Source organism: Egretta garzetta, unplaced genomic scaffold (assembly GCF_000687185.1).
Source record: "Egretta garzetta isolate BGI_Z169 unplaced genomic scaffold, ASM68718v1 scaffold473, whole genome shotgun sequence".
NCBI classification, from domain to species: domain Eukaryota; kingdom Metazoa; phylum Chordata; class Aves; order Pelecaniformes; family Ardeidae; genus Egretta; species Egretta garzetta.
Window position 1 is genome coordinate 519,467 of NW_009259319.1, and position 24,283 is coordinate 543,749.

The 24,283-nt window shown below is 37.7% G+C and overlaps 1 protein-coding gene across 3 annotated transcripts in view; it reads left to right on the forward strand.

The window, feature by feature from the left end:
• SNX2 (sorting nexin 2) overlaps positions 1-24,283 on the forward strand; it is a 35,759-nt gene that overhangs the window by 4,763 nt on the left and 6,713 nt on the right. For all 3 annotated transcript variants that reach the window (XM_009636550.2, XM_035892110.1, XM_035892109.1), the window contains exons 2-11: positions 3,213-3,330; positions 11,584-11,747; positions 13,031-13,097; positions 13,307-13,350; positions 13,437-13,578; positions 16,915-16,993; positions 20,209-20,284; positions 21,572-21,685; positions 21,913-22,006; positions 23,793-23,998. In XM_009636550.2, the coding sequence (XP_009634845.2) occupies positions 3,213-3,330; positions 11,584-11,747; positions 13,031-13,097; positions 13,307-13,350; positions 13,437-13,578; positions 16,915-16,993; positions 20,209-20,284; positions 21,572-21,685; positions 21,913-22,006; positions 23,793-23,998 (1,104 nt within the window). The remainder of the gene's footprint in view (positions 1-3,212; positions 3,331-11,583; positions 11,748-13,030; positions 13,098-13,306; positions 13,351-13,436; positions 13,579-16,914; positions 16,994-20,208; positions 20,285-21,571; positions 21,686-21,912; positions 22,007-23,792; positions 23,999-24,283) is intronic.

Sequence of the window (24,283 nt, forward strand, 5' to 3'; positions counted from 1 at the left end):
AGCCAAAACCAGTACACAGCTGAAAGGATGTAAAGGACAGACATTTTATATATAAATCATCCAAAACTAAACTTCAATATCTACTACTACTAAAAACAGAACTTGAGATTTATAATAAGTAGAAATTTGTTATACATTTATAAAATAAATAACGCATAGGCTGAACTTCTGTTTCACTGGAAATCTTCCTGGAAGAGTCACTTGTAGACTTTGTGTCTTGTATACAAATTATACCGGCTGCATGAGTAAGCTTTACTACTTGAGCTTTCTGAGGTTCCCTTGAAGTTTGTTTGAGTCCTCTCCTTTTGAGTATACTCCCAGTTGCAGTTCATGGAAACAGAGGTGTGTAAAATTTGGGGAAAGCCCTCTGTAACTGATACGCTAACTACAGCTGTGAAGCCTGGTATCCAGTGCAGAATTCTTGGCTTTCTTGAATAGTGCTGAGGGGAGGATCTTTCCTAGCTCAGTAACAGAAAGAGATCCATAATCCTACCATAGCTATTCCTAAGAAGACTGTTCCTTCTTCAAAGTTGGAGTGGCTTTGTATTGGCCTCTGGTTAACTTGTTGCTTTAGGCACATAAATACTTGGTTTTTCACATTATGCCATACTTTGACCAGGTTTTAGTGTTCAAGGCAAATCTTGTGTCTGGTAGGGTTTCTTTTTATGATTAGAAGTCAGCTACAGTCAAAAGTAATAATTAGTAGCCAAACTAGCTCCTTTGGATAAAACTGAGAAGATAGGCTGGGGGAATAGTGTGAAGGTATGAGTATTCTCTGCGGGCTCTTTTCCACCACTCATTAATCAAGAGTGAATTAAGGGATAAAGCTGAAAGCCATCTGCTGTGTGGAACAAGTTTTCAGGAAGGCTTTTGTTCCCTGTGCCTGGCCATGTTACAGCTGTTTTTCATGGAGGTGAATTGACAAGTATGAACTACGTGTCTTTCTGCATCTGAGGTAGTGTAGGGTCCCTGCTATATCATAAACCTCAGATCTATCCAAGTGTAAGTGGGTTGCTGTTCAAAGTTGAGTAGCAGCAAAACTGGTTCGGAATGAGTATCTGTAATGTGTTTGTGAAGAATTGCTTTTGCTGATAAAACTTTAAACAGCTTGAACTTCACAAGGGAAATCAAGCATTTCTATGCTCTGCTGTTCTAGCTGAAGTACAAGACCTTGAACTCACAGCTCTATGCAGCACTGGCTAGTGAGACAGATTGTTTCTTTTGGAATATGCTATTTCTGAGGTCTCAAAATCACTTGAAACTGTTGACTACTGCATAGGACACATACTATCTATACTACCATTTGTCGGGTAATGAAGCATGTCAAGTGGTGAGGTTCTCTTGATTTTCCTAGTTCATTTTGTCTAAATTAATGCAAGTCTTGTGGTACAACCTAAATATGCTTCACCGAATGAACAAATACACTTTAATTACCTCAGAGCACTTTATTTGCTATGTGCTTGTTTTAGCATTGGTTTGGTATGAGATGAGAAGTATACATGTGACTAAAGGGTTGGTTGATCGTAAGGTTATGAAGTCTACTACCTACGTACAGTTGCCGCGTGTTTCTGCTTTGATTTTCTTTGCAGGCTCTAGGGCAAAATCCAACAAGCAGTTTGAGAGGCTGCTTCTTTTGTTGCTCATCACTTTGGTTTGTTTATTGATTTCCCATATTATATGTGGGCTTTTCAGAGAGAGACAGCCTTTGGCAGAGGGAAGGGGATATAACCTCTTCTGTCATTTGAATGGAGCAGTTCCTTGTTGCAACCATAGTCTGGTTTAGAGGAATATAAATTTTCTGGTATTCTTGTATTTGCTTTTATCTTCCTTCTGTTTTCAGCAGGGAAAACCTTGGGCTAACGCCTTTCCAGGTCAAAAGAACCTTGATTTCATATGTCCTCTGAAAAACTGTTTTGTACTGCGTCTGAATTTGTCTGACAGGATTTTTACTGTTTCTTGCTTACTTCCTTTGTACCAGAATTTCAGGGGACTAAGGTCTGGAAAGATGTGGGGGACAGAATCTTGTTCTATGCTGCTTGAAGTGAAGCAGCAGTGCCATACTCCATACTGTTCTTGGAGAGCCAGCTCTAAGGAAGGCCTCTCCCTTAGAACTGTTGTCTCTGCTATGTTTATGAATGTGAAAATACAAGCTGGACAGATTTTTTCAGTGGCTTTTCAGTATTTTTTGGGCTTTTTTTTTCATCTTTTGTAGCCTCTGCCATTTGTTGACGTGTAGCCTGGGATGTTTACTATCTGTCTGGAATTCTGGTTCTGAACTTAAATTATGACAACTCTATGTAAAAACTAGGAAGCAAGCAGTGATGCACTCTTCAGATGCTCATTTTAGAATGCATGCATTCATAAATAAATAAGCTCTTGTTGAAAACTCCTTAGCTAGCTGTCTTGGACGAAATTGTGAGCAGTGAGTCTTGCAAATTTTCCAGAACTACTGAAGTAATCATAGTTGATACTTATTCAACAAGGATTTTCTAATTGAAGCACTGATTTTCAGTTAGGTGTGTATGTATTTTGTAAGCTATACATTTGGTAGTCCAGTTTCAGTATTGCTTTAATTTTCCTGAGTGTCTTCATGTACTTCTCTTTTTCGCAGGGCAAGTTCTAGTCCTCAGTGAATTAAAAGAACTGTATCTATGGCAAGCCTAGCTTCCATGTCAGTACAGTATAACTCTCTGTGGCAATAATCCTCAAATTCAACCTGCTGCAAAGATATCAAAATTTCTTATGGCTGCAAGCAGCCCTGAATTGTTTGAATGGCATTAATGCACTCTTTTAATCTCTGAAAAACTGCAAGAGAGCCCTTGGAGATTTCTTTATTATTTTTTCTATGTACTAATCCAAGTCTAAATACAAGCCTTTCCAAAAGGAACTTAAAATCAAATTGCATTCAGCAATACTAATAAACTTATTCTAGATATTTCTGTAGCAGCTTTTGTTTCATGTTAATTAAAATTGAGGAAATGGGTGACTTTTTTATTCTCCAACAAAGAAATGAAAAGAGCTGTTGACTAGCTCATATCCTTTGTTCATTGTTACCATGCTAGGAGTAGGAAATGGAAATAGCTGACAGGGTTTCCTTTCTGTACATCTTGCCTTGTTTCTTTGCAATGAAAGAATGTTTGTTGCAATAATTCTTATATACTGACACATGGCACTGGTTCTCTGCTAATTATTTCACTTTTCTTTTTAAACAGTCAAGTCCTTCATCTCCAGAGCCAGCAAGTCTTCCTGCAGAAGACCTCAGCACAAATTCCAATGGTCCAAAGCCGGCAGAAATCATGCTAGATGATGACAGAGAAGACCTCTTTGCTGGTAATGCTACTTTCTTCTAATGTGTCTGCATAAACTCTTTTCCTCTTGGACTGAAAGGAATGTGCTTTTCTGGGAAGGAGGGTAAAAACCTTTTTATGCTGTAAAAGGTCATTTTCTTGGCTGCAAGGAAATATGAAGCAGTTACCCAGCAATGGAAACTTCAATTTTAATTTTACACAATTTAGTATTGTAGCAAATCTTGACTGTTGCTTAACCTGTTGAAGGTATGCTTCTTGGAAAATTCATTAAATCAAGCCATCATCAGTCTTTCTTTCCCAAGTTCAGCAACCATGTATTTAATTGAAGTCCTATGATCTTCTGCAGTGTGTTGTCAGGTTTATGAACTTCCAGGAGAAATAACCCGTGGGGGAAAAAAAAAAAAAGGAAAAATACCTGAGAATCTTCTTTGGGCAAAGTTGTTTGTTTTACTGTTGTTAACACATCTTGCTATTGATTGTATATGGTTGTAAAACTGTTTTGGAGTGCAGCCTTTCATTTCAAACTCAAAGTAGAAAACTTAATCTTGCTTAGTAGTGAAAAGAAAGTGGTACGTGACTTTTCAGGATTAGATGAGTTTTGTTAAAGTGTTGTTGATAAATTAGGAATATTTTCTCATCAGATTTGCACATATTGTCTCAGATGCAAAGACTTCAGTTACTCTTGACGTTATGTATTTTTGTAGCGTAACTATTAATTGCTCTCTCATATATTGGATTAGTAGCACTTTGAGAAACTTAATAGAAAAGTTTAAATTTCTTAAGTAGTTTTACGATGATTTTTTTTCTTGTGGGACTTTGTAGCATTAGTTAAGTTTGTTTAAATACAGGTTTCTCAGTGCTGTGTACTGCCTCAGTGTGGCTGTGTTAGCTGGTTAGTAATGTGATCTGCTGACAGTAATAACAGTATTTAGCATTATGTAATTAACAATATTCAAATCTCTGTGTAAAAATATGACTTAGGTTACATCCTAGTTTTCACCTTAATAACCATACATAAGCTGTCCCAGTCTTTTTTCCAATTACAAAGAAATGTAATTCAGATCATACTGCAAGCTGGAGGGTATTTCCTTTTTCATAAGACACTTTTTTGTTATTATGAAAAGGTAACAAACTGGCATATGGGACCAGTCCAATCATTTCACTAGTGCATGATTTTGTCTTTATTATTTGGCAGTACTACATGTTTTGGAGAAAGATGTGTGAAAGTTTTGATAAATAATCAGTCAATAGACAACACATTCCTAATGCTGCATTAAACAGTCACTATTTTGGTGTTCGTTTTTGACTGTCCTAATGTGGGTTATGGTTGCTGTCAGTTATAGGTGTAGGAACGTTAACTGTTCAAGAAAGGAGGTGTAATACTTGGAGTATATTAAGTACTTCAAAAGGCGGTTCTGAATGCTGCTTCTCAATACTAACGCTTCCAGTTGCTACATATTGAGTGAGTCAGTCGGTTGGCAGTCTGCTTTGAGTACAGTCCTCATCTCATCTTCATTGATTCCCTGATGTAGTAATTCAAAAAGAAACTTTATAGCCTTTAGTTTGGGGCTATTTTGTATAAATAGGTGTGTACACATGCTCATTACCTTTGTTCTGAACTTACTAAATTTGTATTTGCGTATATTTGAAATTGTATTTGCTCATGACACTGTTAGAATGTATTGACTAGTTTACTAACTCTCTAAAAGTGTTTTAAGAGAGGGTAAAGAATAGAGGATAATCCTACTTCTTTTGTATTTGTATTACCTAATCTTATGACTTATAAAGACCAGCAGTGCTTTAGCAATGAAGCTTTCTAGTACTAGTAGTTTGGTTATTTAGCTGCAGTATATAAAGCAAGCTTTTTATAACCACAGAGCCATCTGGCATGGATATTTTAGGAAAGCCAATTCTCCTTTGGATAATATTAAGAAAAAAGGTGGCTGGAGTAAATATTGAGGGGAACCAGACAGAAGGAACAAATGTTAGCAGCCAGATTGTTTTAACTGAAATGAATGCTGTGAGGAAAACACACAGAACTGATTTAATGAGTTTGAGTTTTGCTATGGAAGACGTTCTGTTAAATGCATGCAGCACTGAACTGAAAGCATGTAATGTACTGTATGTCTAACACAACTAAGACAGGTCAATTTATATACAGACTGAGGCTAGTACAAACTCTCAAACAGTGGGGAAAAAGCAAGAGTGATTTATGGAGCCTTAGGCATCATATGACATCTTTCACAGTATCCTGTTATAAGTAGGAAGTTTGCATAATACAGTTGTACCCTAGTGATGAACTTCTGTCTTTGTATCGCTGTCAGCATAGGCGTTGTCAAAAACAGTGTCTAACTTGTGTTTCAGTACTGTGCACGCATAACTATTTTTAATTTCATAGGACTGTTTTGTTAGACAATTATGTTAATCCATCTGATTAACTTTCTGATACTGATTTGCAATGAATAGAAACGATGTGAGCAGGCGACATGATATGTCTATTTTCTTGCTTCTGGCATGATTGCCTAAGCCTTGCTTTCTGAGAAAGCAGGACTTAATTTACAAGTGAGTGTAACTGGGTTTTTTCTCTTCAACATGGTGAAATTCCAAAGAAACCTGTCTTTGCACAGCTTGTAAGAATGCTTAACTGGAGAGGAAGAGAATAAGGTTCCACAGCTTTCTAACTTATGTTGTTCCTTCATATTGAATTATTAGATACTATAAAATGCAGGTCAAGGAAATCCTATGGATGGCTCCTGAAAGGAGAGACTGACTGTTCAGGGGCATAAACCTTGTCTACCTTGACTTCAGCAAGGCTTTTGACACTGTCCCATAACATCCTCATAGGGAAGCTCAGGATGTGTGGGCTGGATGAGTGGACAGTGAGGTGGACTGGAAGCTGGCTGAATGGCAGAGCTCAGAGCATTCTGGTTGACTGTGCAGAGTCTTGTTGGAGGCCTGTAGCTAGTGGGGTTCCCCAGGGCTCAGTACTCAGCCTGGTCTCATTCAACTTATTCATCAATGACCTGGACGAGGGGACAGAGTGTACCATCAGCAAGTTCGCTGATGACACAAAAGTGGGAGGAGTGGCTGATACACTGGAAGGCTGTGCTGCCATTCAGCGGGACCTGGACAGGCTGGAGAATTAGGTGGAGAGGAACCTGATGAAGTTCAACAAGGGCAAGTGTCGAGTGCTGCCCCTGGGGAAGTTGAACCCCATGCACCAGTACAGGCTGGGGGCTGACCTGCTGGAAAGCAGCTCTGCCGAGAGGGACCTGGGAGTACTGGTGGATGACAAGCTGACCATGAGCCAGCAGTGTGCCCTTGTTGCCAAGAAAGCCAATGGCACCCTGGGGCACATTAAGAGAACCGTGGCCAGCAGGTCGAGGGAGGTTCTCCTCCCCCTCTACTCTGCCCTGGTGAGACCGCATCTAGAGCACTGCGTCCAGTTCTGGGCTTCCGGTTCAAGAAAGATGAGGAACTCTAGAGAGAGTCCAGAGGAGGGCTACAAAGATGATGAGGGGACTGGAGCATCTCCCCTATGACGAAAGGCTGAGGGAGCTGGGCTTGTTTAGCCTGGAGAAGACTGAGAAGGGATCTCATAAATGCTTACAAATATCTTAAGGGTGGATGTCTTAAGGACTGAGCCAGACTCTCTTCTCAGTGGTGCCCAGTGACAAGACAAGGGGCAATGGGCACAAACTGAAGCCTGAGAGGTTTCAGTTGAATATGAGAAAGAATTTCTTTACTTTGAGAGTGACAGCACTGGAACAGGCTGCCCAAGATGTCCTGTGCAACCTGCTCTAGGTGAACCTGCTTTAGCAGGGGGTTTGGACTGGATGATCTCCGGAGGTGCCTTTCCACCCTCCCCATTCTGTGATAAACAATTCTAGGTTTGCAAACTTATTTGTAAAAATGTGATAGTATGCCTCTCTAGCTGTTGTAGGCTTGATAGATCTTTTTGATTATTATGTGTAATAATACAACCTAATAGAAAAAGAGGTGAGGGAGAAAAAGTTACATGGTTTCCTCTACTGTTTTAATGCGGTTCAGAATTGTTGGGAGGGAGGCTTTTTTGACTGTACGCAAAACCTCTTTGCTATTGTGTTTCTGCAGCAGCTACAAGATAGTTTATGCAATAAGGTGTTTTAGATACTCATTACATTGTGTCTGGTGACTCGTCACTGCTTTCACTGAACTATTAAAACTGTATTTCAAAGGTGGAGGAAAGTGAGTTTTCCATCTGTCGTTGGAGACCGGTACATTTTGCTATGGCCAAGTAAGACACCTAGATTTCATTTTTCATGTAAATACTAATACCGAATATTTCAAAACAAACCCACAACCCAATACTTAAGTTTTCAGGGGAAAATCTAAAATGAATAAATCAAGCAAATGTTTCTGAAAGTGCCATAGTTTCTCCTCTGAAACCTACCAAATTCATTATTCTGTTAAAAAAAAACAAACCACAAAACAAACAGAAGAATTGTCCGTGAAACTTTTTAATCTAAACCATGTCATCTGGTTTCTCAAAGTGAAAGAATATGCAAGAAGTATAAATGCCAGAGTTCATCAGAACAAATCTATTTCTTTGGAACTAGATCTTCAGCTTACTCAAAGACTGCTTTTCCAAGGGGAAGAAAATAGCTGGAAAGTGTGAGAGCCTTCTGTTGTTATATACAGCTAGTACTTCTTTTCCTCTTCAGAATCTTCCAATGCTTGTGTTTTAAACAAAAAGTACAATGTCCTTGTCTCTGTCCTGCTCTATCCACTCACCTGCTTCCACTGTCTTTTCCATCTCACTCTTCTAGATTTATGTAATGTCCAGGATGCATGCATACTTAGGGGTGAGAGGTAACAGGAGGGAGGATGGCATAAATTCTACATCTTCCTAAAAGAACTGACCTGCTGCTATCAAACAAAAAGATAGTATTTTCTCTGGGTAAGTTTCTCCAGGAAAATAGAAAAGAAGGGTTAGTAGGCAGCACCTTTAAAAATTTGCTCATGTCCAACCAACCTGGGGTCGTGCAGCTTTAGAAATACTGGTGTGGATGAAGGCTGATGTTGCTGGTCTCGATGAAAGCAAACTACCTTGCCTTTCCAGCTGCTTGTTCCTGCCGCTTTCTGTTTTACAGAAATAATGTGCCAGCTTAGCAGTATCTTCAGCTATCTGCAGAACAGTAGCAGGGGGCTAATCCTGGTTGGAGTTCATGTGATACATGCCCCAGATCAGTTCATGACAGTAACGTGTGTGTGGACGCAAGCCTGAAAAAGAGGAGTTCTGGGAAGCAGTGTGCTTCTGTTTCATCTGATAGCAGTGCTGCTTTGTTACATCAAATTCACACTTTTTTCATGAAGTCATGCTCTTACAGTAACAGGAATGTTTTGTCAGCTGATGAAAGTGAGAAATCTGTGCTTTGAATTGTTTCATGACTTGTTTTATAAGCCTGTCTAAAATTGGAAGGTGCAGAGAAGTGCTTAGTGGTGATTAATGGTTTGTGTCCCAAACACACATGCTAGAATATAGCTGGTGATAGAAAAAGGAAGAATTGAAGGGGATTGGCTTCATTTTAGAAGGCTTTTTGTATTTTATACTATATTATATATGTAACATACTATGTTTTGTATGTAGATATAATTTTTTCTTAGAAACATTTTTGTGAAAGTCATTTGTATAACATATAAACTGTATGTTGAATGCTGGTAGCCACCAAAGGAGGGAAATACCTCTTTTCCATGTTTGAATACTGTTGTTCTACCAGGCTAAAAGGGGTTTTTTTGCAGCTGTCTCAGTTGCAAAAGCATGACTTCCCACCTATCTGAGGTTTTGAATTAAAGTTCTTTATTGGTTTAAGAGGCAGTATCCTTCCTGTGGCATTTGAGGGCGGGAAGCATCATCAGGATTCTTCAGAAGGGTTTAGCAGGAAGAATAAAGCAATGGTAGGGAAACAAATCTTTTCAAAAAAAAGCTCTCAGATAATCTTTGTTCTTATTAGAAATGGAGAACATAAAAAGCTGCTTGCTTTTAAGTTTAGTTTGAAAATACTATGGAAATCTGTAATTTGAAATTAGGAAGAGCATCAACCATAGGTTGAGGGGGGTGATCATTACCCTCTGCTTAGCCCTGGTGAAGCCAAACCTGGAGCGCTGAGTCCAGGTCTGAGCTACCCAATACGAGAGACATATGGACAGACTGGAGTGAGTCCCGTGCAGGGCCATAAAGATGATTAAGAGTATGAAGTGTACAGTGTAGGAGTAGAGACTGAGAGAGCTGGGGCTGTTCCGCCTGGAGATAAGCAGACTCGGGGGGAACACTACTATGTGTATAAATACCTAATAGAATGGAATGGAGAAGAGGGAGCCAGCCTTCTCCGTGGTGCCCATGGGACACGACAAGAGACAGCGGGCACAAATTGAAACACAGGTAATACATAATGAAAAAAAGTTGTTGTTTGGTTGGGTTTTTTTAATGGTGAGGGTGGTCAAGCACTGGTACAGGTTGTCCAAGGAGGAGGTGGATTCTGTATCCTTGGAGATGCTCAAAACCCATCTGGATGTGGTCCAGAGCAGCCTGCTGTAGCTGACCCTGTTTGAGCAGAAGGGTTAGACTACATGATCTGCAGAGGTCCTTTCAAAGCTCAGCAATTCACATCAAAGTGATGACAGCAAACTTTGTTGGCCTCAAGCCAGAATGAACATCTGTTTCAAAACAGGTTAAAGCATAAAACAAACCTTGAAGTTTGTTTTTTCAATTTATTTTGAGCTTCAGTGTCAAACAAAATTTAGGCACACAGTTATTTTCATCCCTGAAATAAAGAAGTGTGGTTTTGTTCATTTATGAAAAACATCAAGGATTGGCAAAAAAAGTGTTACAGAAGAATAGAAAATAGAATTGACTAACAGAATATCTCTGAGTGGCAGCAGGGATAAAGCTGAAGTGGTTTTGATACATTGATTATGAAAGATCGTAATATTACTTTTTTCAGTAATAAATGATATGGTTCATCGGATGCTATTTCCAGTTCTGTTTTTACATTGCTAGTAGATTACAGGTGGTTCTGGAGAAGCAAACAATCCTACATAGGACAAAAATCAGAGGGTGGGTTTGTTTTTTACGCACAGTTTAACTATTTCACAAATTTTTACATAGATCTGATTTTTAAAACTCCTCTTTTCTTAACCATTGAGTGAGGACTAGTTATATTCATTATACACACTGGGCCTTAAAAAGATTGGAAGAAAGTCAAGTGGCTCATGTAGACAGAAGTTGCAGAGACAGCTCTTTTCCAAATTGCATAGTAAACCTTTTAGGTAACTTTGTGTAACTTGGAATGGATTTGGTTCAGTGCCTTTTTACCTGCTTGGTGAAGTACTTGCCACAGGAAGTCTAGTTTGTAACAAGACTTGAGATCAGTTGGGAAGTCAATTTTGGTACCAAATGACTGTTCTGTGGTCAGTATTATCTTTTAAGGAACTAGGATTCTTGAAAATGCACATTTAGCAAGAACCACAGCATTAGTTATTTAAACTACAACAGGAACTTCTCTATACACAGGAAGCATGCAGTTTGACAGTGGTCAAAACCAGTTAGTGGAGGAAAGCATGTGGGATTTGTAGAGCAGAGATTTACAATCTCTTTAAAGTTGAATGAACTGTTTCTACGGTCTGAAGAAAGTATTCAGTTTCTAGTGAATTATTTTAAGCTCTGAAGGGACTGAAGATAGAGACTAAAGGTAGTTAGTCTTACTAGGCAGAATGTCTCACCTGCTAATTTTTCTGTTTAACAGGTTGTGGGCTTTTGGTGAACGTGGGGGTTTATTATGGTTGTGTAACTTCAATATGCGCCTGGTCTGCTCAGTTATCAGCCTATATCAGTAAATCAGCTGTTGTTCAGAGTGCAGGAACTAAAATTGGTACAGGTGCTGAAAAAGAGCTGCTTTTGTGGTAAAAAAAATTCATGAGTTTTCACAATATCTCCTGCACAAATAAATTACTTGCCACATGGAACTACTTTAAAAGACTCTTTACCTAACAGTATATTTAAAAAAAAAATTGCAATATTAATCTTACTTTAATCCATTATGCACTAGAAACTCAAACGTCACATTGAATTTTAGCTGTGTGTTGAAAGAGATTGTCCAGCACAAATGGATGCTATTTACAGATGGTCTTACTAAACTCGTAGGTCATAATTTTTCAGTCTGCATGTTTTTTATCTTTGTGATGCACATCCAACTCTATTGCACAAAAACTTTGCTAACTTGAAATGTTTATCTAGAAGCAACAGAAGAAGTTTCACTGGACAGTCCAGAGAGAGATCCAATACTTTCGCCAGAACCTACTCCTGCGATCACTCCTGTAACACCTACTACATTAGTAGCTCCCAGAATGGAATCAAAAAGCGGAACAGCCCCTGTGATTTTTGATAGATCCAGAGAAGAGGTACACAGTAAACTTCTAAATTATGTAAATGTCTTGTTTGTTTTTTGAAGTTTTTTCTTCTTTTCAAATGACGGTTCCTAAATGTTGACTCCCAGGATCATCCTTTGCTAAGGGGAGGTATGCAAAAGAAAACCTATTCTGTTTATTTTGCATATGAAGTTTAGTATGAATTTGACTTATGGAAATACTATAACAATTCATTATTTAGGTGATAAAGTTGGAGATCTGTAGTGTGAGGAGTAAGATGCCCCATTCCTTCAAAATATTGTAAAAGAGTATGCAGGAGCAAGCCATCAGCCTGATACAGGAAAAATGTTAATGATGAGAAATGTTAACTCTTACTAGCATATTACAGGTTTCAGCTTGGATTTCTGAAGCTGTTGTTAATGGGGAAGTGGAGGAAGTGGTTGTTAGCATTATCCTTCATGCTAACAAACAGCTGAGGCTAATGGTAGTTTTAACATTGCTGTTTACGCTTGGTGTTCCATTCAAAGCCTGGGCATTGCCAAATGCCATTCATTCTGGAGTGCTGTCTTACTAGACAGTGCCTCTGCTAAATGAGCTTGCAAACAAGACTTGCCTGTGACTCAATGATGGCTGCGTCCCCAGATAGCACAAGATGGCATTTTATTCTGATTTTCCCTCCCTTCATCCCTTTCTGCTACAGTGTTTCTTAAGATCTCTTTTTATCAAACTTATGTCTATTTCATAAAAGATTATGAAACTCCGCATGAATAGAGTTCAGGCAAGTATCAGAAAATTCTCTGTTACTTTTCCCTTCCCAAGCCCTTCTGCTACAGATGCCATTAATAAAAAGGAGTATCTGTCCTTTCATTAGAGGCCTTTAGAAACATCACGAATGAGTGGTTTTTGAACCATAGTATCTGCTGGCATTGGAGGAGTTACAATGAACATGCCCCTAACATAAATATTTACTAAAAATTTTGAGGCCAACAAGTTCTGAGAAAAAGCTGCTGTACTAAAAGCTTTTGCAGGAAGGCTTAAAACTAAAATCATAAAATCATAGAATAATTTAGGCTGGGAAAGACTCTTAAGATCATAGAGTCCAACTGTAAACCTAACACTGCCACATGGACTTTGTTGCAGTGACAACCAGGGTTAGAAATTGTATTCACTTAACATTGGATGGTGGGTCTGGAAGGGTTTTTTAATTATACAAACATACTGACTTTTCCTCCTCCTTCCTTTATACCCTTATCCTTGTAATCATACATAACATGAATGCACATTACCTTCTTAAACATGGCATGTCTTCTTCCCAGATTGAAGAGGAAGCAAATGGAGATTTGTTTGATATAGAAATCAACGTATCAGACCCGGAAAAAGTTGGTAAGTTCCTTGAGCCTAGTAAGTCAGGTGGTAGACTGTCTTATCCCTTGAAAACTATTCTGAGATTTTAGCGTGACTTCCTATTCAGTTACCTTTTGGCAGTTTTTAGTATCTAAATGTAAAACTATTTAATGTATATTTTGGAACAAAGAGTGTGTGGAAGGATTAAAAGAACTTGCCCTAGGATAACTATCTTAATTTTCTTACAGGAGATGGCATGAATGCTTATATGGCATACAGAGTAACAACAAAGGTAACTAGAGCAACAAATATTTGCAGATAACTTTGTATCATAGCTGAGTAGATGGATCAGTAATTCATAATGATTTTTTTTTTAAGACATCACTTTCCATGTTCCACAAAAATGAATTCTCTGTTAAAAGAAGATTCAGTGATTTTCTTGGCTTGCACAGCAAATTAGCAACAAAGTACATGCACATTGGTTACATTGTGCCTCCAGCACCAGAAAAAAGTATTGTAGGTAAGTATAGTTCCTGTAAGGTTCAATTTAAGCATGTCATTTAAGTACTGTAATACAAACTAAGTATTCTAATACCTGTTGGCCTTGTAAAATAAATACTTTTCTGCACAGATATTACCTACTGCTTATTAGGTGTTCCAAACTATTAAATATTATTCCTGTTCTGTATTTTTAAAAAAATAATTTTAAGTTGGAAAGATGTGTACTGGCCTCTTCCTAACTCGGACCAGTGTTGATAATAAGGACGTTTGTCTTAATACGTGGCCTTCTGTTTCTTATCTATCATTCTTTCTTCACTGTTGCCCTTCGAGAGCTGATTAGTCTATCAAAACAAAGATGTTAAATGAAAGTTTTATTTTTAACCTGTGCTGTTATCAGTTGCCTGCTATATACAGAGCTTCATATATACTCCACCTCTCTAATACTTCAGTCTGTTTGTTTAGGTCCTGGTGAATGCCAAAACTTCTAGTTAATTCTTCAAAGTTCTAATTCAGAAAACATTTTTGAGTGATGCTAGTCTTCATGAATGCCTTGAAGGATCAGATCCTTTCTCCATGAGCTAAGAAGCATGCCTGGTGCATTGAAGCAACTTTGGTTTTATGAGCTCTAAGTAGAGGTTCTTTCAAAATAAATTAACATTTTAAATGGTAAAACCTGTTGAAGTCTTTTGGCCTGCCCATATGAATAAGTGATTGGACTCTAGAATGCTGTTTGGTGTGTAGAGAATGGCAGGGGATTTTTTTATTATTTTTTTTTTTTTTCTGTATTTAATAGTTTAATCTGTAAAGCCAATCAGAGCAGCAGCTTTTCATATAAGTAGGAATAGGCAGACTGAGTAGATATAGGCAGCAGAATGCTTGGGAAAATCATGCTTTAAATTCTGTGGAAAAGCACTGCATTTTTCAGTCTCTAAGACTGAAAGTTTGATCTGAATTATTGGTAGTTCTCAAAAGTAATGTATCATTCTGTAATAACCGATTTTTCATCTTACAAAAATAAGTTTAATTACAAATGGTAACAGGGCTTGTAAAGATGAAATGAGGCTTCTAGTCAAGCCCCTTGGATGATACAACATTTAAGTATTTATGACTGTGCAATTACATAGAAATGTAATACTTGCATCACAGCGAAATTAATCTATAAGACAAAGCTTGGACTGGATTTGAGGTACCACTTGAACAAAACCAGCATAAATATTAATACCCCTGGAAGTGTGTAAAATGGTGGGACTTACTGCAGTGTAAGCAAAGCACTGGCTGTCACTTGAGATCCTTGTATAAAGACTTTGTTAAGCTGCAGGTAAGTTGAGAAAACTCACAGACTTTGCAGGACATTTTCGAAAGAGCATGAAACACCCGCTTTAAACTTGAACTTAAGTGCACAGATGGTATTTAGGTCTATCCAAAAATATGTTGTCTATACATTTCTAATTCTGGAGGAAAAAAGGGATTCTAGGCTGATTTTAAAATGAGGCATCTTAAAGCAGAGAGCTGGCAAAACAGCTGCAAGGTGACATACTGTGTTTGCCTCACACATCTTTATTTTTAAAGTCTTAATACAAAATGTCATACATTCAGTGTTATGCAGTGTTTATTGTACAAAAGTCCATAGTCTGCTCATTCTGTTACACTGTTGATAACACCCGGAGTTTTAAGCTCCAACTTTATTTTGGTGAGGGACTGACATTTCAGACCTTAGCCACAAATTCAAGTGGGCAATTATTGTGGAACAACAGGATAAAACTGAGTCAGTGGTGAGCTAGAGTTGGACATTCATCCAAACTGCCTCACTACTTACATAAGTGTGTTGGAAAATCACATTTTCTGTTTTTAAGGAAATAATCTATTAAGTCACGGATCCTTTCCTGTGAAGGATTAGAGGCTGCAGAAACTGCTTGTACACTTACATTAGCAGAGAAAGAAACCTGACATTAAGTCTAGAAATAACTGCCAACATCACAAGTTAGGAATTCCTCATAATGGTCATTTGATTACATATTCAGGTTTTTTCCCCTTACTTATGTTGCTATCAAATGTGAAGGATCTTTTGTGTTAAACTGCAGCATTTCATGCTTTCTGCAGTGAATTATTAATGAATAGTAATACTCTAATGCAAAAAGATGAGGCATGTGAATTACCTCACCTTTGTTTGAATACTTTAATCTTGTACTTAAGACATATTTGATTTTACAGATAAATTTGTGGATTTACAGTTAGGTTACACTGTGTAGTATACTTTTGAAAAAAATGCCGATCGGATTTATTTTCATCGTGTTACAGAGAAGGGAAAAAAACTAAGGCTTCACTGAGAGGTTAAGGGTCCCTCCTTGTTCCTGTAAGGATGCTGTTTGTCCCCTCCGTGGGTTACTGTGTGAAACTTCTAAAGCCAGATGGGAGATTGGGTGAGGAACAGCTTTGGGAACTGTTGACCTGGCAGGTCACGGAGTACATATTCAAAATCTTAGACTTAGAACTTTTAGCTGGAGAAGCACAGAACTAACAGAGCAGGAATACACTACAGGCAGAAATAAGATGTTTGGACTGTGTCACAACATAACTCTCCTTTGGTTTAGGGAATAAGAATAATTCTGAATGTTCAGTGTTTTATGGTGGTTTTGATAGTATTCAGGTTCCTAAACTCTCTGAGTTTGGGTCTTCAGCATGAAAAATATTGACCTCAGTCTGACAGTTTTAGAATTTTCTGTTGCTGAGGTTGAATGTATTTCCTATACCATGATACATAACAACTCTGGGTCCCTTGTCATACTTTTTTAGCCACTCTTGACTTGGGCAGAGGAAGCAGTGCATACATTTTATGCTGCTAGTTTTATTCTCCATTCAGTTTGTAGTTGTTCATATGCTTCATAATTTTCACAGCTGGTTAGTTTGCCTTAGTTGACTAAAAACTCTTAATTTTAGAACTGAAAAAATTAATAGGATGAAAATACTGGTAGTAAGCTTACCAATTAATACACTTAAATGTGAGATATATTTTCCTATTTTGCTCTATTTGGGTAAGTGTTTTCTTATGAACATGAGTGACCAGTAAAACACTGATCTTCATTTAGATTGTCTTCATAAATGCAAATTTAACTAGTTTTGTGTAACATTTAGTCACAATTAATATATCACAGGAAACTGCATCTTTCACAGAGCTACTTCCACAGTACCATGCAGCATGCAGTGTTGATGTTTTTTCTGGTCCTGTGTAGCGTTTTTCATTGTAATTTGACTTAAATACATAAACTTAGGTGAGCTTTATGTTCTAATCACATTGGTTATGTTAATGATTTATTTATAATAAAATAAAATCAATGTGATGCCATTTTTTTCCAAGGCATGACCAAGGTTAAAGTAGGCAAGGAAGATTCTTCATCTACTGAATTTGTAGAGAAAAGAAGAGCAGCTCTAGAAAGGTAATGTATGTATCTAACTAAAACTTGTTTAGCCTCAAAATTACTTGTAATATACTACATTGGCTCTGTAATTGGGGTCTGGGCCACCTGTACTTAGATGGATTCTGGAAGCTGTATGCAGCTGCCAAATTTTTGTGTAGAAATGGAATAATTCCCATTAATAATGGGAAACGTAGCCTTATTCATAGTGAGGGTTATCGCTAACTCTTTTCAAACTGGTTGGTGCTTAAAATTGAGATTGCAGAGATCCAGTAAGTAAAACTTTCTTTACCAGGCTTACTTAGGTATTTTTGGTTTAAGGAATTAAGGCACTTCAGTGGTATATCTGTTCCATAGAAAATCAGCTGTTGGGCAGGGAGACCTTCAGTCACTTGAAAGTAAAATGGCCTCCTGATGACTTACAGCACAGTGATGTGGCTAGCTAAATTTAGGCATAAGAGATACTGGACGTCTTTCACCCAGCCCTAGTATACAACTAATGCTCTTCAGGTATCTTTGCTGTGTAAGGGTACTGTCATTGATACACTGCATCATTTTCCCCTATTGACACAGCTAGTACAGCTTTTAGAAAGTAATTAGTAGAACTTACAAGTATACAGCCTTAATTTTGGTATTTCATAATATGCCCATTGCTGTGATGCAGTTGCATCATCTGAGAACAATACACCATATAACAGCTTCAGTTAAACTAGAAAATTAACAAAAGTCAAAGGTTTTGGATTGCATGTTGGAAGACATCTAACAGATAATGTGTGAAGCTCTTGAACTTCTGGAGTTCCAGAGCCAATCTTAAACAAAAAATATCCTTCGGAATTCTGTTGCTAGTATCTTTCCATTTCGCAACTAACAGAAGAACATCTGAAATTATACCAAACCTCAAAATACCTATGGTTGCTCTGTCTCAGTTGTCTGTTACTGAAAATTGGCATATAGCTTAACATTTGCCACTTAAAATTGCACCCAGAAGTTGCTGAAGTTGTTCTATCACTTGGAGCGGAACTGTGAAACACATTCTGGTTATTCAGCAAGTCTATTGCTAAAGGAGTGGTACTGTGAGATACGAAGACTTGGAATAACAGCTGGGATTAGAGTAATTTGTCTTAGATAACAGAACAGATGCTTTCACACAAATTTAGGTGTCTGTCTGCAATAGAGATGTCTAGTTTCCCTTTTGGTTGCTTACTTGAACAACAGAATTAGGATTAGAAAAAGTTTGATTCACAAGCTTGTGTGCGTGCTGCTTTTTCATTTATTTGTTAGAGGAGTTACACTAGTGTACCACTTCTAGTGGATGTTGGGTGGTCCTCCCATACTGGGGGATGGACTCCTTAGGACTTTTGACAACATTGGGACGGCTTCACAGTACATTCCATTTGTTTTTTTTCAGAAAACTATGAATATCTTACCTGGCAAGGAGCAACTTCTTCATCATGCCAGCTTTAGCTGTCTTTTCCTTTCAGAATCAAAAAGTTACATACCTACGAATGCATTCAAATGATACTTAGAGGCAGTGGTTCTGTTGCTCTTGCCTAAACCTGACAAAAATGTGTTAATGTTCCCCAGAAAGTCAGACCAAAGAAATCTGCTTCAATTTGCTCTTGTTTGAGCCGAAAATTATGGGGAAGGTGGGTCAGGAGAGCAATATCCCTCGTTAGTTGAGTTCACTAAAATTTATGCCCTAGCATAGTGAACATACATACTACAAGTCTGCCTGCCAGAAGTCCTCAAGCGCGTTGCCAGTTGTCTCCAGTGAAAATGTTAGAAATCTCCCTCACAATAAAGGCTATTCTCTAGCAGCAGATTTCTAAAGAAAAATCTCTTTGGTTGCTTGCCATACGAACTTTAATTTGTACTTGCTACTGCATATAGAACAAGCAAGGAGAAGTTGAGCCATCTAATGTATAAAATAGTTTCACTGTAACCATTAGCTTCTTTAGGAAGAAAAATAAGGTTGTGGTGGCCATGCCTAATGGAGGATGGAAAAAATACATTACATTTACAATATCAATATACTCAGTCTTTCAGTTAAAAGTCCCAGCCCATGTCAGTTTCTAGGACGGTTTCTAAGCAATCTGTGAATGTAACGGGGCTGTTCCGGTACCTCACGCATGAGGCTTCAGCAAAACTAAAGCTTTGCAAAAAGTAGAGTATGCTGTTAGTAATATTCTGTCACTGTGCATTAACTGGCAATAATGCATGCTTTCTTGTATTCCCATCATCTTTTGAGGTACTAGATTTCTATAAAGTGTTCATGTAAATGTCAAACACTTCGTTAATACGTAATGTTAAAATCAGTTATGATTCCAGCAGTTTTTAGGGGAAGAATACTGTTGAAATTTCTCTCTTTGACCCATATTTGTTCAATTAACAGTTTTTAGATCTAAGCAGAAACACAAAAAATTGCAAAGGGAAGGAGTTGCAATGATGATTTTTTGGGGGGGAGACGAGTACTTTAGCGTTAATATGGTTAAAGGCTTTTGTTTAGCCAGCAAATAAATAGTTCATACCTAGAACACAATCAGCTCACTTCCCCTAGATTTCCTTTAATTCTAAAATAAGTCACCCAGAACTATCAGTAGAAAAAAGCCTGTCCACTGGACTGTACAAGAATGTTTAAACAAGCTCATTTGGGGTTTTTTTTATGTAAATTGGCTGTTATTCAAGGAGGAGGACTTTACTCAGCTGTTAAAAATATGAAGTGTAATGTTTTACCACTCTGCAACATACATTTGTGGCAGGTCCCACCTTAAGGAGTTTCTGGTGTAAACAAACTATGTTAGAAACCACTGCCTGCACCTTTGGTGTGTTACGTTGTGGTATGGAGTGCATGGGGCTGCATTACTTTCAGTCAGAAGTTCCAGGGTTTGTGGCAGTCTTAGTGGGAGTAAGGCTTCAGTGAATGTTTGAACAGCCTAGTGGTCCTAGCTTGTAACTCTGTGTAGGACTTGGCCTAAGTATTTGTTAGAGGAAGGTGACAGAATGCATAAATATGAAGAGTCAGCAGAGAGGCAAAGGACTGAAGGGGCATGGAGACAGGAACTGTCATCTGACCCTTTAGAGGTGACTTCTTAAAAGAGTGTTCAAGCCCTATTAGATAATGAGGGAGGTTGTGTGCACTGCACTGTACCTGTTCTTTAGTTGAAGGACACTTTCTAGTGCTGTCAGGCTCATTAAATCTGTTTTGTTATCTAATATTTTAATTTTTAAAATCATAGGTATCTACAACGAACAGTAAAACACCCAACCTTGTTACAGGATCCAGATTTAAGACAGTTCTTGGAAAGTTCCGAGGTATTTAAGTTCTTTTAAGTTTTCCTATTTGTTTCTAGATATGCTAACCTACAAAGCAATATATTCTCTTTGTATTGAGACGTGATCCACTAAATTTGTATGAAATCAGAGTGGATTGTACCTTTCATGGGGTGGAATGGCAGAGGCTACTTAGGTAACAGTGTGCCTCTGCCTCTGATAAAACTTAAGACTGGCAGTGACCAAAAGCTATTTGCTGTTCAGTGACTTCTCAAGCAAGTTGGTCTGTCCAGTTCTGACTGAAGCTTGTCATACATGGTGAAAATCTGTAATTGATGTTACCGGTTGTTAAGTGAGATCAAGAATTAAACTGTCCAGAAAGCAGCTCTCTTGCCTCTAGGAGTCCAACTTGAGGTGTATTGGTAGAATAATGTGAAAACGCTAGCAATGCTGCTGGCAAGGCTAGATGTTTTGTGAATAGAAGACTTCAGTTGACTGTGCTATCAGTCTGGCACCTTTCACAATGTTAAATAAATTATTAAATGTACTTGGTATCTCTTTATAAATGTGCATAGTGGATTCACTGTAATACTGAACTGTCTTTTGGCCAATGTCAATAGCTTAGTTATACTAATAAGTCACAGAGACCTCACTACTGACAAAAGCACTGTTGATAGATAACTTACAGTGGATTTGTCAATGCTGCTGACAGACAAAACATCACATGAAGGGTAAATGGTCTGACATAGGGGCCACCTTGTATGGCATATTCAGACTAGCTTGAATAATAATATCAATTAAGTGTAAAGTTTGTTAACTTACCCCTGAGGATTTCTAAGTACATAAGCAAATACACAGTTCTCTTGATACACATGAGGTAGGTTTTGAAATCTGGCCTATATTGAAAAGCAAAAAGGCGTTAACCTTTTATAATGAGCACACGGTGCAAATCTTGCATTACAGTTAAATGTTTTACAGAACTTCTTTTGTCTAATTTGTTGTAAATCTAAGCTTTTCTGTTCCTGTAGTGGCAGTTCTCTATAGCGTATAGGTGGCTAGTTAGGACCTTTGGCTACTTCATAATAACTTTGGACAAGTGGGTTGTTTGTTCCATTTAAATGTAAAGATGTAGAAGAAAAGTAAATAGTCTATATTTTTAAGTTTTCCTCTTGAGAATGTAAAAGTAGTAAATCTGAGAAATTAGATTCCACTATATTGAAACACATAGGAGTAAAGAAAACACTATATCCTTTTCTTTCCCCCTTGTGCCCAGTTAAACCTCCATCCTTTTAACCAGTCTGTTTGCCCTTATTTGTCATTCAATTCCAGCTGCCGAGAGCGGTTAACACCCAGGCTCTGAGTGGAGCAGGAATATTGAGGATGGTGAACAAGGCTGCCGACGCTGTCAACAAAATGACAATCAAGATGAATGAATCGGATGCAGTAAGAGCTGATTTTTCGGCTTGAATAATGAGATGAATTAATGAGCCTCAACAATTGCATTTTAAAGCTGTAGAAGTAGAAAATGGGTTATTAATTTGCTTATTGGCTTGAATTCTTAGCTGTATCAGTTGACCACCCTGGCAGTACATGGATAATTTGCTTCTTTAAAACCAGAAATGTTGTTGGTAATCTAATTTGTAATGCTTGACTCTTTCATCTTTTGTCAGTGGTTTGAAGAAAAACAGCAGCAATTTGAGAATCTGGATCAGCAACTGAGGAAACTTCATGCCAGTGTTGAAGCATTAGTCTGCCACAGAAAAGGTAACTACTTTTATGTGGCTGCATGAACTGAAGTGCTTAGAACTTTAGGAACTGGTGATGAAGCTTAGTATGTCAGAGCTCTGAATTAATTAATAGAATTATATGGTATATTTTAATGCAAAAATATTTTAATTGTACTTCTTTTTAAACTACTTAAGCATTTTTGTATACCTGTTTTTAATCCTAACTTTAACCAGAATATTGGTTGTTCCTAAAGTTACTATATTGATTTAGCATAATTTTTTTTTCTTGCAGAGATTCAATACCATACCTAGCAAGTGATTCTACTACAGTAGACATCCATAAATGTATCTCTAGGTATCATGGCAAGAGTCATTTCCTTCTGAACAAAAAGTGGCTGCATAAATCCATTTAAACATGTTTTGGTTCGGTATTGCTCTGTTAGCTAAGTTTAAGCTCTTAACCAGGAATTTACTATTCTTAATTTGGTCCACATAATGATACATCATCAAGCTACTGTAAAGGTAAACTTTTCTGGAAAGATAAGTAGTCTCAGAATATCAGCTTTTGATTTACTTGTTGTAGAGAGAAACAAAGTCTGTAAGTTTATATTTAAATCACCTGTGCTGCTGTTTCGTCAAAGATTGCTTTCCATCAGATTATTTAAAAAACCCCAAAACTCCAGAACTTTGATTCATAGTGTAAGGAAGACCATAGACGTGCCTTCTGACACTACTGTATTATTTTAAAATATGGGGTCACCTTTCAACTCTATGCTTTCAAAAGTACATGAAAATGTCCTAAGTTGCTTTCTTATAACTATCAGGAATTGCTCTCTGTAGTAAAAAAATCCTTGGCCAGGTGTCCTAATGACTAAAGAGTATTTTAAGAAGTAATGGAAAATTGAAGTGTTCTACTTACAGGGTGTGTTGATTTGACACCTGGTCATAGATTTGAAGAAGTGGTTTGGGGTTGTTAGGGGTTTTTTTAAGCATTGTGTTTAGATTGTGTTTTAAAATACCTGAAGACATTTTGGTTCTACAAACATTTCTGGTGTTCTGATGATTCCACAGAAGCACCACAGTTACAAACAAACCTGCATTTTTAATCCTGAAGTAATTTGGATTCAAAGGTCCTTCATAGGACTTAACTTTGTACAGGATAACTTACATGGGATTTGATGAGACAATTGCCCTAGTTTTTGTTAATAAATAAACTCAAAACTTTACCCTTTACCTTCATAGATGCCAGCCATGCTGGTATGTGGGGATTTTTTTTTTTTAGGCATGGCAGAATGTAATATGACATTATAGAATGCACAGCTAAAGGCAGTCAATAAAATAGTACAACAGAAATAAATTCCAGTCACTGGGGTGGCGGTTTTGTGAAATAGCTGGGGTTTTTTTCCACTCTGAACTGCATGGAACAACTGTGGTATAAACCTGTTAAAATTGCTTTTCTTTTGCTCTGTAGGTGGCTTGGCTTTTGTTTTGTGGGCTTGCATTTTCTCTGAACTAGGGAGTTGGATAATACCAAAGTAACATTTTTTTCCATGTCTTGCTAGACAGAGTAGGCATGACATTAACAGGCTGAGCAAAACATTTACTGATGGAGAGGGGGTTTTGTGCAGTTGTTTTCCTCCTAAATCTGGTTTCACTGTGATCTCCTTGTGTATTTTATCGTGAGCTTTAGGAAATACAGCTTATATTTTTCAGTTGGTGAAGTTGAGTTGAAACAGGGCAGAGGTCTCTGCTCCACTGATCTATGCTGCAGAGTAATATGACAAATTAACTACACTGTACTGAACATTACTCCTGTATTTCAGAGCTTTCAGCCAACACAGCTGCCTTTGCTAAAAGTGCTGCCATGTTAGGTAACTCTGAGGACCACACTGCTCTATCTAGAGCTTTGTCTCAGCTTGCTGAGGTTGAGGAGAAAATAGATCAATTGCATCAAGAACAAGCTTTTGCTGATTTCTATGTGTTCTCAGAACTCCTTGGGGATTATATTCGTCTCATTGCTGCAGTAAAAGTGAGTACTACTAGGAAAAATACCGACTTTTGTGTTTAAAGTCACATTATTCAACTTGTAGATTTAGGGTAAATGAATGTGTGCATTTGCACATGTCCATAACACAGTTAAGACTTAAGTTTTTGCCTGAAGTTCTAGCTGAGTAAAATGAATGCATCCATAATCAGTTATTCCAATGATAAAAATGGTTGTGATCAAAAATGGGAATGGATTAATAAGATCCAGACAAAATGTCAATGGTGAACATCATCTACTTTGAGCAGTACTCATTGTGCACAGCATTTG